The sequence below is a fragment of the Alosa pseudoharengus genome, unplaced genomic scaffold (assembly GCF_046254945.1).
Source record: "Alosa pseudoharengus isolate Yale_2024_CS ecotype anadromous, Long Island Sound unplaced genomic scaffold, YU_APseudo_1.1 YU_APseudo_1.1_scf_7, whole genome shotgun sequence".
NCBI classification, from domain to species: domain Eukaryota; kingdom Metazoa; phylum Chordata; class Actinopteri; order Clupeiformes; family Clupeidae; genus Alosa; species Alosa pseudoharengus.
The window spans coordinates 13,974,213-13,989,212 of record NW_027468859.1 but is presented as its reverse complement, the minus strand read 5'-3'; the positions used below and the strand labels follow the sequence as shown (position 1 = coordinate 13,989,212).

The following is a 15,000-nucleotide window of genomic DNA, read 5'->3' as shown; positions in this document are numbered from 1 at the left end:
CTATGACCATATGACCCTCGGGCGGATTAGATTCACTTTGGTAGTATAGCATATGACCATGACATTTTAGGTTTGTATACCCCAGGGAGAGGCAATAGTTTGGCTTCATTTGGGCAGTCTGGTTTATGAACCAACAGTATGACTTGATAGAGGGCTTTAATTTAAAAGGTGCAAAGTGCAAAGCCTCTTCACAAGCAAAGTTCTCATGCATGAACTATAGCTAGCATGCTGCATGTTGGTGCGCTTAAGGTCTTATCCACAGAGTTAAGTTAGGAAATTCATTCAGCATAGTATTAAATTAGCTTAAATTAGCTAGATCTTTGTCACTCATTCAAATTAGGGCCCAGAATACTTGTGTGCACCAGCAGGTTAGGGCACCTTAGGTCATCATTCATGGATATTGTTTCACACCTCAACACTTTTTCCAATATTCGCATCCTCTTCATCACTCACAAACTAATGCTTGCTAGTATTGGATTGGTAAATATTATTAATAGTATTTACATTAATCTTAAATGAACCCCTGTTAAGAGTAGCCTGGTCAGGCTCTGACAGAGGATAGCAGTATATTTCAAGCTGTTGCCAAAAGTAATGATTGGCAGCCTGGACAGGTTGATAAGATTCCATGGGTCTGATTTGATGGATGGAGCTTGAGCGCCCCTGTGTGTTCAAAGAGGGAATTGCAAGTAGATCAACAGCAATACAAATCTGGCCGTCCTGTAAGCCCATCACACACACACACACACACACACACACACACACACACACACTTGGATGTATTTTTGTTTGTGTACATGGCTGTATATACAGCATCATGGTTTCCAGGGTGCAGTAGTGCTGTTCTTTTCTGTGTGAGTGACTGATCCCAGGGATTGAGGTTAAGACATGACCTGAGGGGGGTGCGGGCTTGTTGGGGTCCTCAGTGGCACCCTGAGGGGTTTGTGGGTCACCCCTGTGAGGGCCAACAGTGGGATTAAGGGGGGTAGTGCTGACCTCAATCCCAGCATGCACCAGGGGGTCTGAGGTGATCTGTCATGTTTCTGAAATCTCTCTGTGCTTCCAGCTGCCATCTGTTCTTGTAGTGTTTGCTGTTACACAGGAACTCACCTTGGTCAAACTGACAGACAAATACACTCACCTTGGTCAAACTGACAGACAAATACACACACACACACACACACACAAACACACACACACACACACACACACACACACAGACACGCTCTTTCTCTCTCCCTCCGTCTCTCTCTGTCTCTCAATCTATCTATCTATTTATGTCTCTCTTTCTCACATTCAAACACACGACACACACTCCCTCCCTCTCTATCCATCTGTATCTATCTTTCAATCTATCTATCTCACTCACAAACACACACACACACACTCACAAACACATACACACACACACAAACACACACACACACACACACACACACACACACACATACACACACACACACACACACACACACACACACACACACACACACAGACTGGGTCAGGTCCATAGCAGAGCCTAGTCTGTTCCCTGCTGTCTGGAACAGGCTGTTTCTAACTGCCCAGAAGGCAGCAAGCATGCAGGCCACTGCTCTGCTCACTCTCTCCTCTGTTCACCAGCTCCCCACTCCATACTGACACCTGCTGGTGATCAGGCAGCAGTACAGCTCTCTGGCAAAAAAGATTCAGGAATCGGGAGTTTTTCCCTCGCCATTGTCATCTTGTGCTCGTTCAAGGGTATTCAGGGCTTGGGTTCTATAAAGCGCTTTGAAACAATGTCTATTGTTAATGGTTTTACATAAATTTGAAATTGACTTGAAGTGATCTATGACTTTTCTCAGAAGCTGTTCCAGAGTTAGTCCTTGTATGGGTTTTAGTATGAGACTGAAGCTTCATGGACAATCAAACAAGACAGTGTAGGCTAGAGATGGGGCCGGGTGGCCATGCTTTTTCAAAAGGTTCAGTATTTTCCTGTCCAGACAGAGGAGAGGTGTAAGACTTTCTTGGCACTGTTGTCATCATTCCACTATGGAACACTTTCAGGCCCCCAAAAAATGCAATTGTGGTGTGGACAAAAGGCAAAAATGGTGTGAAACTTGCATTTTGAATTTGTATTTGCAGTGTTTTTATGTTCTGTTTTTGGGTGGATGACAAATAAGTCTGAAAAAAAGGAATTTAAAAAAACTTCAAATATCATCCCTAAAAAGTGTTTATATGTGTTGCTGTATCTCTAAACTTGACTAATATACATTTTTTTTTTTTCAAAAAAAAAAAGTGAAATATATATTTATATGTGAATTTGTCATGTTGTGACGTGAAAATAATTTGAAATAAAATGAAAATTAGATACTTTTTTCTACTTTAATTTATGTCACTGTACATTTTAATCATGTTTGCTTTGATATGCAACATTTCCTTGTGAATATTTAGAAGAAAAACCTAACATTTAACAAGTTATTTTGTCAAGGTGGAGTATGCTCCTAAGTGTAACCAGATATTTTAGCTTAATTCTGATATTTCTTGTAAGAACTCACTCAAAATTCTTGAGGTTCTTGCAGATACCATTTCCTTTGTGTGCTATTGATGTTTTAATGATTTTTCAATTATAAAGTCTTTTTTTGTGACATTATTTAATGTCACACCAAATGACATGGTGTCACGCCATATGATGAACTGCACCACTCCACCATGTGTCAGAGCAAAACAGGGTTTTTAATGACAATAAAATCATTAACAATGAATTTTGAAGTCACCGTATGAATGGTGTATGCGTGTAACAGCAAAATAGATGAAAGTTTAGTATTTATTTTTTAAACTTACATGGCATGGTAACATAAAAGAAAAAAGTATGAGAAATATGAATTGTACAGATACATTTTCCCAATTATCACAGATTTAACAAAAAAACATATAATATCTGAATAAAAAAACATGTTTTTACAAGAACTTTTATGTAAAAATGCAATTTGGTCATAGGGTGTGACAGAAATGTCATATAGTGTGACTTGAAAAAAGCTGTCACACCATATGATGCAGTGTCACACTATATGACATTTTGACAGTTAAGCTAATTTTCTAGACAGTTAAATACATCTAACTATTATTTAGCATGCAACTGACCACATGGCAGCAGTGCTTTTTAAGAATTCATGAAGAATATTTGTGAAAAATAGCTACTTTTTAGGCAAATGATGTCACACCATAAGACACTAAAATTTGGCCACGATTGATGATGTCCAATTCAAAGCTTTTTAAATATAAATCTAAAAAACAGAACTCACCTCTTGACCATGCCAATTACTCCTGACATTCTATTGTTACTTCCTGGTTAAGCAGGGTCCTCTTCACAATAATAATGTCCAAATGAATGCCTGGTCAAAATATACAAATATAGTGTCACACCATATGACAAAATATATTTGATTATAACTTAGTTGGACAGCATGCATAAACATCAAAACTTTCTGTGGTTGTAAAAAACATCCAATTATTTTATATGCATGGTAAAACTTTAAAGTAATTATACTTTTTATGGATATACACTCTTTTTAGGAAGTCGCACACATGGTGGACAGTCACACCATATGACATTTTTTATGTTTGGATGATTATTTTAAGTCAAAAGTTAAATACAAATCCAATAAATTTAATATGACAGAACTTGAACCTACCAGACCTACAACATTTCCATATCAATTCTTAACAATTGCCATTTTTTATAAGTGTGTGACACATGGACAGTCTGAATTCTGCTATTTGTCATCTACCCTTTTACCATTGTCATTGGCCCCTAAGAACATTACCATGTTTAGTGTTTAGAGGTAGATAAGCCTGGCTGGTCTTTGGTTCAGAGTTTAAGGGCAAAGTGGATAAGCTCAGCTGCCCTTTGGATCAGAGTTTAGAGAAGTGGGTATCCACAGTTGGTCTTTGCATCAGAGTTTAGACGTGTTAGTGGATAAGTTCGACTGGTCTTCTTTGGTTAAGAGTTTAGAGGTAAAGTGGATAAGCTCGGCCGGTCTTTGTTTCAGAGTTTAGAGGTGAAGTGGATAAGCTTGGCCGGTCTTTGTTTCAGAGGTTAGAGGTAAAGTGGATAAGCTCGGGCGGTCTTTGTTTCAGAGGTTAGAGGTGTGGTGGATAAGCTCGGCCGGTCTTTGTTTCAGAGTTTAGAGGTGTGGTGGATAAGCTTGGCCGGTCTTTGTTCTGCTTTAAGGTCAGTAGTGGTACAGCAGTGTGGTTGTGTTGGTCTCAGCCGCCAGAGTGCAGAGGCCTGCTGTGACTCAGAGGCCTGGGGCTGGTAGTTAAGCCTCCTCCCAGCAGGGGTCACTCCTATCTGGGTCACTCTGTGGCGTCAGCCACTGGCATGGAGATTTCACTTCTCTAGGGAATAAACAACAAGGATTTAAGTGTTTAGATTAATTTGCTACATTTTATTTCCATAACAGTTTTTTAGTATAGCTAAACTAGAGGGATACCCAACACTGTGTTAGGGGTTGTGGTACAACCTATAGACATATAGGCTACTAACAACCTATAGCCATATAGGCTACTAACAACCTATAGCCATATAGGCTACTAACAACCAGAAAAATATCTGAAGACATCTGAGAGGGCAGATACGAAAAGTAGCCTACAATATAATATATTAGAGGACAAAAGAGCAAATTGCAAAAGTGGAACACATTAATGTAATATTTGAAATGAATTTGGTTATCATATATTAAATATATAGGATTTAATTTCTTACACTTCATTTTTAAAGTTAGCATGTACTTTAAAGTTACCATTTACACATAACATTGTACCTCAGAATTGCATATTGTTATTATTTGATAACACTTATTTTTTTTACCTTCTGTCTAGATGTTAAATGAAGTGCATATACTACATGTCATACATATTATCGCATTGTATGTCCGTCGGTTGTGGCAGTGGACAGTTTGCCAAAAGGATTCAAATTTGTCCTGCCTGTCCTGATTGCTGATGTGATGCATCTCATTACAGCAACCACTAGAGGGAGGCAGAGTACTTCCCCCGTCACAACTCATCCTTAAAGGAAGCCAGTTCAGCAGAAACCAATCTGATTGGTTGCCTCTGCCATGCACCTTACACATGCCTTCTACAGCCAGAAGACCTTTTATGGATTACAGCATTGCTGATACATTTAGCAGCACTATTAAGGATGGAACAAAGCAGAATTACAATATGACAATTAATAATATTGTAGAGTATTGACTTGTGTGTGAGGGTGGAGGGGTTTTTGATGTGTGTTGAAACCTTTTCTTCATGTTATGTTTATTTCATGATATGTGTAGTCTGGAGTAACTGTCACAGTGACTGTGTTTCAGATAAACTCTGAACTGGTGGACTTTGAACTCAAGCTTTGTTGGTGTTACAATAAGTGTAGCTTGCCATCGGCGACTCAATGAAGGTGTTGTGTTGTCGGCTTCAGGCTGATTTGAGAAACAGTGCTCCATGTACTCCGTGTGAAGGCGCTGTGGAGTCTTACATGACGGGAGCACTGCACAGGCAGTAGTGAGGGACTAGTCTCCCTCTTCTCACACATAAACACACTCAAATACACACAGTCAAACACACACACACACACACACACACACACACACACACACACACACACACACACGCACATGCAAGCACACAAACACACACACACACTCACACACACACACACACACACACACACACACACACACACACACATACACACACTCAAATACACACACACACACACGCACACAGTCAGTGAGAATGAGAGCACATCCTTTTCTCTCTGTGTGTCTTTAGATCATTTTCTGGGAGATGTGCTCAGTGGAGAGATATGGGAGACGAGTCATTTTGTCAGCAGCTCACAATGGGAGACTTTTTTACGGCTGATACTGATTACAGAGTACCAGTATACTTAACTCAATCTCAAATGGATATTAAACCTCACTCGGATGTGCAGAAACACACACACACACACACAAACATATTGAAACATGCACACTAACACACGTACAGTATACACAGATATTAAGCTGACTCAATGTATTTATGTGAGCAGTTGTTAAAAGATGGCACAGCTTAAGTTCCTGCAGATACACAGGATGATGCTCCATACAATATCTGAGAGAGATCCTATATGATTTCAAAGGGCATGATGAATGTGTTTTTGTGCAGGGTGCTACAAGCTGGCAGTTATGTACCTGTTCACTGACAAACACCAAGCATGTCACAGTGGTGTGGCATTGTTGAGCGTGTGCTGTAATCTAACAAAGCTCTTTTGGAAGTGCTGGTGTCCATTGTGTCTTGGGAAGGGGGGTGGGGGTTTGTGGTGCTTACAGCCTGTAGTGCACCCTGGCACCCATAGGGTAAAACGCACCCTATAAAGACGAGCGATGCACAAGAGTAGCACCAAGGGCAATGTCGTTAATTATAGCCTCCCCCACCACCACCATTATGACCAAGGTTAATCCTCTCTTATCTTCTGGAGAGAGCCTAATTTCTCACCCCCCCCTCCCCCTAACAGTCCATGCCTCTGCAGCCCCCCCCACACACACACACACACACCTTCATCAGCTCACTTACCTTGAAGCGGCAGCAGTGGCGGCGTTGCGGCAGCGATGAGTGGATCTATTACAGCTTATCACGGCAGGACAGGCCAGAGACTGGGCCCGGTGAAATATGGCCACTGTCACCGCGGAGACGAGATGCTGCGAGCCAGTGAGCGAGCTCCACCGAGAGGGCCACTCAGGAGAGAGAGAGAGAGAGAGAGAGAGAGAGAGAGAGAGAGAGAGAGAATGAGAGGGAGGAAGGGAGGGAGAAAGGAGGAGAGGGAGGGAGGGAGAGAGGGAGGAAGGAGAGAGGAGGTAAGGGAGGGAGAGAGAAGGGGGGTTGGATGGGGTTCAGGAAGAAAGTGAGAGTGAAAGGGAGAGGAGGGAGGGAAGAAGAGAGAAGTATAGAGAGAGAGAGAGAGAGACAGGAGTGAGAGGCAGAGAAGAAAGAGAGACAGAGGGATGAAGAGAAGGGGAGAGGAGAGAGGAAGAGTGGAGGAAGACAGAGAAAGTAAAAGAGGGGGAGAGGTGTATAGATGGACAGAACAGGGGGAAATGAAGAAGAAAAAAAGGATGAAAGAGAGATGAGGGGACTGATGAAAAGAAAGAGGAGGTGCATGGGAGATGAGAGAGAGATGAAGAGAGGGAAAGAGGGGGAGGGGAAAGCAGGAGAAATAGAGGAAGTGGGACAGAGGGAGAGAGAGAGAAAAGGAGGGAGGGAGGAAAGAAGGGAAGGTATAAAAGAGAAGAAGTGGAAAGTGGAAAAGAGAGAGAAGAAATAAGACATAGTGAGATCTCACAGAAAGAAAGACTAGAGAGAGAGGGAAGAGAGAAAAGGGGGAGACAGAGAGAGAGAGTTGAGCGTGTGTAAGAAGGGGGAGACAGAGAGAGAGAGAGAGAGAGAGTTGAGCGTGTGTAAGAAGGGGGAGACAGAGAGAGAGAGAGAGATAGAGAGAGAGTTGAGCGTGTGTAAGAAGGGGGAGACAGAGAGAGAGAGATAGAGAGAGAGTTGAGCGTGTGTAAGAAGGAGGAGACAGAGAGAGAGAGAGAGAGAGAGAGTTGAGCGTGTGTAAGAGAGAAACGTTGAGTGAGCGGAGGACTAAGTGAAGAGTGGGACTCTGATATATTGGCTCCTATAACTCCATTCAATGGGAAGATTTCCTGGGTAGGGTTTGATTTAGCAGCCTTGACACTGATTTGGCATGTAATTAACCTTACCTCACCAACCCCCTCTACACACACACACACACACACACACACACACACACACCTCTCACTCTTACTCAGGCTTATTGATTTCCTCTGTAAAACCGCTCCTCGCACTCTGAGTGTAGCCGAAGCAGTTTGAGTCTGTTACCCCACCACCTCAAACACCCCCTCAAACACACACACACACACACACACACACTGACACACACAGCTCTGAGTGTAGTGAGCTTCAATATTTCCACATCCCACTTCACCCCGGTACACACACACACACACACACACACACACACAGGCAATAAAAGCTCTGGGTTTAGCTGAGGTTGTGTGAGCCTGTTCACATTTGTAGGATCAACGCAGCAAGGAGCCGCAGTGCTGCTGACAAAGGGAAATGTGTGTTACGTTGCCACTGTTTGCCGTGGATAATGGATCTAGGGTCGCAGCGTTGCTCAAATAGCACCTATTAGCAGCAGCGGCAGCACCGGCCACATGGACGGAACAGAATTATGACTCTCTCAACCGCTCCTTAACTGAGCACGCTTCATATACAGACAAGCACTCGCCTCATCTAGCCAGAATCTACTCCACCACTCATGACATCGCCTCCTCTAGTGCTCTTCTCGTATGAGACGGTCTGTCCCCGTCTCTCTCTCACACACATACACACACACCCTGGGTCTTGGAACCAGGGGCAGATCTATCCCAGATTTTTTCAGAACATCAGTCACTTCCTTCTTTCTATGGTTTGATTCTGAAACGCAGAGGCAGACAGTCCATTTACGCTGATCAGTTGCTGTACTGAGGGATGCTGTACATTGTGCATTGTGTTCCGGTTGTGATGCGGCTCTGATCTGGCTTAGAACTGGCCCTGAACTGGCCCAGCATGAGCCGCTGTGTCTGCAGTGCAGGCCTGAGAGGGCGCCCCCTTGTGTTCACCCTGATAAGTGCCTTTGACACGGACATTAAAGAGATGGATTGGCCGCTGGCTAATAGTGCTTCTATGAACTGACCGAGTCGTCCTGGAGATTTATAAACCAGGACAGGTCCTCTGCGCCTCTGAGGGATAGTGATGGTGTGTGTGTGAGTGTGTGTGTGTGTGTGTGTAGTGGGTAGCTTCACAGGGTCACCAGAGGCATAATGTGTAATAAATAACACACAATAGTCACACACTCCTCCACCATCTGTTAAGCCAGTCTTGGCGGTGTCTCCCTGTGCCCTTTGGCTGCAGTAAGCAGACCTGGGGTTTGCTGTGGTGAGCCGACATGCAGCCCTACGTGTCAGATAGCATAAAGCTCCAGTATATTACTGCCATTCTCCACCCAAAACATTGTCCATGGTTATTTGTTCATGTTTCAGGGTGTTACTCCCAAACTATTCTTCAAATGCAGCCAATCTCTGAGGACTACATCAGCATTGTACTGCTTTTTGCATAGAGTGGCATATACAGTATATAAGGCTTTTAAGTGACTAGGTCTCACTTTATTTAGATGGGCCTCTATAGACTATAAACAAATGATCCGTTGAAGCTCTGTTTTTGGTTTGGGTTAAGGGTTAGTTTGGTTAACATGAACAAGAACATGAATATGTCAATTTTTATCAAACCATCTATGTCATCAGTCTCTGTGGACAGACTGTCCAAATAAAGTCTTACTGGCTACTGGACAAAAAAATCCAAAGTTTTTTTCTTTTTTCTTTTCTCACACTCCATACATGCGAACATGCGATGAGCCATCTCTAGCTGATGAGTGTGTGTGGTTCTACGCTATTACAGTTCCGGCGTGTGCAGCAAGCCTGAGAGATCTCTCGGAGAGATCTGTGGTTGTAAAAGAGAGCGATCGCCTGGCTGGAGTTAAGAGCTCAGCTGCTGCTCTCATTGTGGAGAGATAATGGGGACGAGCACTAATCCATAGCTAATTAACTTCTAAAAGCTCACACATCGTTTGTTGTCTCCGTGCGTCCACACAATGAAAAAGACACTCTGTGAACACGCCCTGCAGAGCGTCCCCAGCGTACTGGACTCAAGTGATATGGTAAATGGATTGCGTGCATATACTGTAGTGCTTTTCTACGCCTCCGAGCACTTTACAATTTCATGCCTAACATTCACCCGTTCACACAGACACACACTCACACACACACACACACACACACAGATGGCGGAGGCTGCCATGCAAGGCGCTAACCAGCACATCAGGAGCAGTTTTGGGTTCAGTGTCTTGCTCAAGGACACTTTGACAGGGTCAGGAGGAGAAGGGCTCGAACCGGCAACCTTCTGACATGATGTCAGAGTGGGAGAGTGAGAAACACCTTCGCTGGGAGAGACTTGTGGTGCCAACGGCAGAATGTACAGTTAAAATTGATTTGAGTTGAATATTTAGCGGACGCAATGACTTGGTTTTGGAGTGGAGCCCAGGTGGACCGATGGTCAGTCAGTAACGTTAGCGCTGCTCCACCACGCACAGTCTGTATCAGACATCCCAGTTGAAGTGCTCACTGAGGGCCTGGATTCCAACCGACATTCATTATCTGATCCTATCCCATGCCATCTCTCTCTCCCTCTCTCTCTCTCTCTCTCTCTCTCTCTCTCTCTCTCTCCCTCCTACTCACTTCCTGTCACTCTTTATTGTCTTATTTAAAAAGGCAAAAAAAAAAAAAAAACATACTGAAAAAAAATATACTTGAGCTGACGGATTGGTGTTATAAAATGCCAGTGTTTCTCAAAAACACTTTAAATTGTTTGTATGCTGGTGACACACACCACAACGTTTCTGAGCGGTGCTGCTGGGCAGTGCTCCTGAGGGGGGTGGTCTGCAGGAGTGGACTGCAGTGGAGTTCCTCATCATCTCATGATTCAGACGGCCACTCTAGCGAGTCCAAATGGCCTTACCACTAATGGAAAAGTCCTTGTGAGGGAGGGAGGGAGGGAGTTACTGAAACCCCCATTATTGCTCCCCCAACTGAGATGGTTGTGGAAGACGTGTGTGTCTGTGTGTGTGTGTGTGTGTGTGTGTGTGTGTGTGTGTGTGTGTGTGTGTGTGTGTGTGTGTGTGTGTGTGTGTGTGTGATGTGTATGTGTGCGTGTGTGACTTTGTGATGTGTGTTTGTATTGTTTTTTGCATTTGTATGTGACTTTGCGGTGTGTGTGTGTGTGTGTGTGTGTGTTTGTGTGCATGCATGTGCGTGTGTGTGTGTGTGTGTGTGTGTGTGTGTTTGGCCAGGCAGGTCATTGTGGGGATCGCTCAAGCATGCCTTTAAATTCCAGCCAAATTTCAATGGTGTCAGGTATCAACTGCAAGGATGAATGAGTAACCTTTCTCCCCCAACACAACAGTTAGTTCCCTTAGCATCCCTCTCACAGGCCTGCAGACAGGCCTCAGGAACACCAGACATTCACTGGGACGCAGAAAGCTTCCTAGCTGTGTCTGGAACCGTCCCAGGTTGACATGACAACTCCGCTCGCCATGGTATCACACTATGGAACACTCTGGAACACAGATCGATAAGGCAGAGCTCGCCTGCTATCTCTCCACCCGCCTCGGCTGTCATAAGACCGCAGTGGCGCTCGCATGCGCGCGGGTTTGTGTGTGTGTGTGTGTGTGTGTGTGTGTGTGTGTGTGTGTGAGAGAGAGAGCCACCATGTTATCCTACCTGTCCTCTTCCCTACAATCCCATAGTGTGTGAATTCACCTAATCCAGCCGTTTCAGAAGCAAGATCTGAGCCAGGGTTTAACTCGTAAGTTCAGAGGGTCAAATTGTGTGTTTCTGCTCCATGCATCTAAAGACAGAGATGGTTAAATTCACTCATTAGTTCTAAAGTAGTTACTAAAGCCAGATGGTTTAGCCAGCAGTACTGGGGGTATTTGTATTATGCTTACACATCTCTGGGCTTAAGCAGCTCTACTAAAGGCCATCTGAACACTTTATTTACATTCCCTGTGCTACCCAAAGAGACTGTAAGTACACTGTACTGTAGCTCTTAGCTAGCTCTGATCTCGCTTCATCTTCTAGCTGGTTCCATAGGTGGTGGTTACCATAAGCAGACTGTGAGATTGTAGATATTTCTCTGTTACTTTAACAAAGAGAAAAAGCTACCATAAACCTAACCAACCTAACCTAAACCAACCCTCACGCATTTGATTGGTGTAAGAGGGCGTGGAGCCAATCAAATGAATGAATCTCACTCTCAATGTGTGAGAGTTGGCAGCTCTGGATCTGGGCCTCCTCTGGTCCAGCCTCGGCAGTTAGCTGCGGTGGTGGTTGTTCAGACTGTACAGGCTGCGGTGTGGATGTAGAGATGAGTCTTCTTAACCAGTGCTGTTCTGGTAGGTAGCACCATGTCTCTCTCACACTGACACCATGAAATGCTCTTAACACAGCATAGGATTTGTGGGCCGGGATGACATGTAAACACCCTGTGTGTGTGTGTGTGTGTGTGTGTGTGTGTGTGTGTGTTTATTTATATGTGTGCGTGTTCTGTTTATACAAAGCTCTGTTCCTGGGGTTGAAGCATGCCAAATGTTGAGATTAATAACACTCTTATCACAAACGCCTACTGGAGGTTATGCTAATCTGGTACACTGGAAAACCATTCAGAGCGCCTCAGAATATGGATTTATTTATTTACTTACTTATTTATTTATTTACTTACCTAGAAGGCATAGTGTTTGTTTGCAGTGTTAGATGTGGTGTGCATTCTGAGTCGACCTCCATTATTGTTATGTGAAGTGTCTTAAGGGGGAAGGAAGCGAATGATGCCACTTTAGAGGTTGGTTTGTGTGGAACCAACAGTATTTGTCAACATGATGTATGCTACCATCATTATGTATCACTACCATACTCCTTTGCAAGTGTAGCATACACCGCTATCATTCTCTGTTAGTTACATACAGTATAGTGCATACTGATAAGATAACAATGCTCACCTCTGAACTACTAACTCTACCCTATACTACTACCTATAGGTTAGTATGCACAGTGCTTTCCATTCTTTACAACTGCGCCAAAGTCTGACTATGTACTTCAGTTCCGTCTTGATAATTGAGTATACGGTAAGGTGATAGTATAGAGGATGTAGGCGATAGGTGCAATCCCAGATAGCAACAGGATGGCAGACCACTGTCGGACCACTCGGGGCAGATATGGTGATCTGCTGCCATTTTGCTCATCGGTTTTCCGGTGGTCCGACAAACCGACAAACATCCTACCATTTTGCCAATTGTGGTCCAAAACACTTTTTGATGTAGCCTATTCAGTTATAATTCTTCCTACATTTTAATAACATTTTATGTTTTTTCATAATATTCAAACCAAGTGCAATTAAAGGTGATGGTAGCCCAACAGCGGACTCGAAGTGGCACGCCACCGGCGGCAAGCCACTGGGCCTGGATTCTCTTATCTTCCGCCTCTTGCTAACTCCAAAAGGCTCGTGTTTGAGAACTCTGTGACATGATTATGCGTATTACTGGGATCACTTACCATCCATCTATTTGTTTGTTTGCTTGTTTGTTTGTTTGTGACGTAGACGATTGTTCGTGGGAGCCGGCCGCCCAAGGACGCCTCCATTAACGGCCTGCTGGAGGAGTTTGACAGCATCTCGGTGACGCGCTCCAACTCGTTACGCAAGGAGAGTCCACCGGGGGCGCTGCAGACAGCTGGGGGGGCAGGCGGCAGCGGCAAGCCGCCCCTGTCCTCCGCCTCGGCCCTGGGGTCCAAATCGGGCGGCCCCGGAGGCCCCGAGGAGAACGGCTTCAGCCACTACTACGCCCGCTACTCCTGCGACCTGGACGGCAGCCGGGACTTCTCGCTGGAGCCGTACCGGGACAAAGGCGGCGGCGGCGTCTACGCCTACGACTACACCAGCGGCGCCAGTGCCGACTGGCCCGTGGGCCGCCACTACCGGCATTTCCCGGCCAAGCAGAACGGGCACCCGCTGCCCATTGCCGGCCTGATGGCGCCGCTCCACCACCCCATCCGCAGCCCGTTCTACCCGGACGCCATGCCCCAGAAGAGCTCCGAGTTTGCCAAGCTGCCGCCCGATTACCACGCCTACCTGGAGTCCAAGGTGCGCCTCTCCGCGTCTGCCGGCGACGGGCCCAGCTCGGGGTCGGGGTCGGCCGGCACCAGGGACTATTACCGCGCCTCGCTGGGCGGCTCGTCGTCCAGCCAGGACTACCGGGAGGTGCCGATGGGCACGCCGTCGCGAGCCTCTCTGCACAGCGACCAGCTGGGCTACGGCTGCAGCGAGGGCGGCAGCGACTGGGGGGGGATGGGCGGCGGCGGGGGCATTTACGGCCTCGTGCCGAGGGACGAGTTTGAGCGCCGGCCCAAGTCGTCGTACGTGACGCAGAGTAGCCCACAGCCAACCATTCGTCAGCGGTCCCGGTCAGGGTCCGGACTGCAGGACCCAAGCGGACCCCCCCACTCCACCAGCGCCTTCAAGGTGGCCCCCCAGGCACACCCTTACAGCTCGTACACTTACCCACGCCTGTCCGAGACCCCCAGCACAACGCAGGCCATGGCCAAGGTACACACACACATACACACACACACACACACCTCTACAGCTCTTTCACCTACCCACGTCCAGCACATCAAGGTAACACACACATGCACACACACACACACAGACACACACACACACACACACGCACAAAACACACACACACACACACACACACACACATACACACTACACACACACCTCTACAGCTCTTTCACCTACCCACGTCCAGCACATCAAGGTAACACACACATGCACACACACACACACACACACGCACAAAACACACACACACACACACACACACACACAGTTATTGGTGGTACTACTATACACATATTCTCTTGTAGCGTGTTAGGCAGTACTACTAAAATACATTACTAAAATACATTACTGAGACATCATTTCAAGCTATTTAAAGGTGTAGGTTTTTGAATATTCTAACATAAGATTCCGTTCCGCAACAATTGAAGGTTCTAAAATGAACCCAGATATTCTTTTAGAACATTAATTTCCCAACATTCCTGTCACACCGGTGTGACGGTACTCCTTTAAGGATTAATGTACTTTGTGAGACAGATCTAAATCTCAGTCATAATACATACAGCCTCAATAGCATTAATAAGTGATCTGGGCTGGTTTTTGACCGTTTTTGATCACGTGCTCATTTGATCTGTCCAACCGTCCAATCCAATCAGTCTGCTCTGGGATTCGATAGACATGATTGGCCTATTAAAGCCTAATAAT

General features: G+C 45.4%; 1 protein-coding gene across 1 annotated transcript in view; it reads left to right on the top strand.

Moving 5' to 3' along the window:
• The window catches only part of pak5 (p21 protein (Cdc42/Rac)-activated kinase 5), a 46,721-nt gene that overhangs the window by 12,192 nt on the left and 19,529 nt on the right, over nucleotides 1-15,000 (top strand). The window contains exon 2 of the mRNA XM_076271854.1: nucleotides 13,276-14,247. Within this exon, the coding sequence (XP_076127969.1) occupies nucleotides 13,276-14,247 (972 nt within the window). The remainder of the gene's footprint in view (nucleotides 1-13,275; nucleotides 14,248-15,000) is intronic.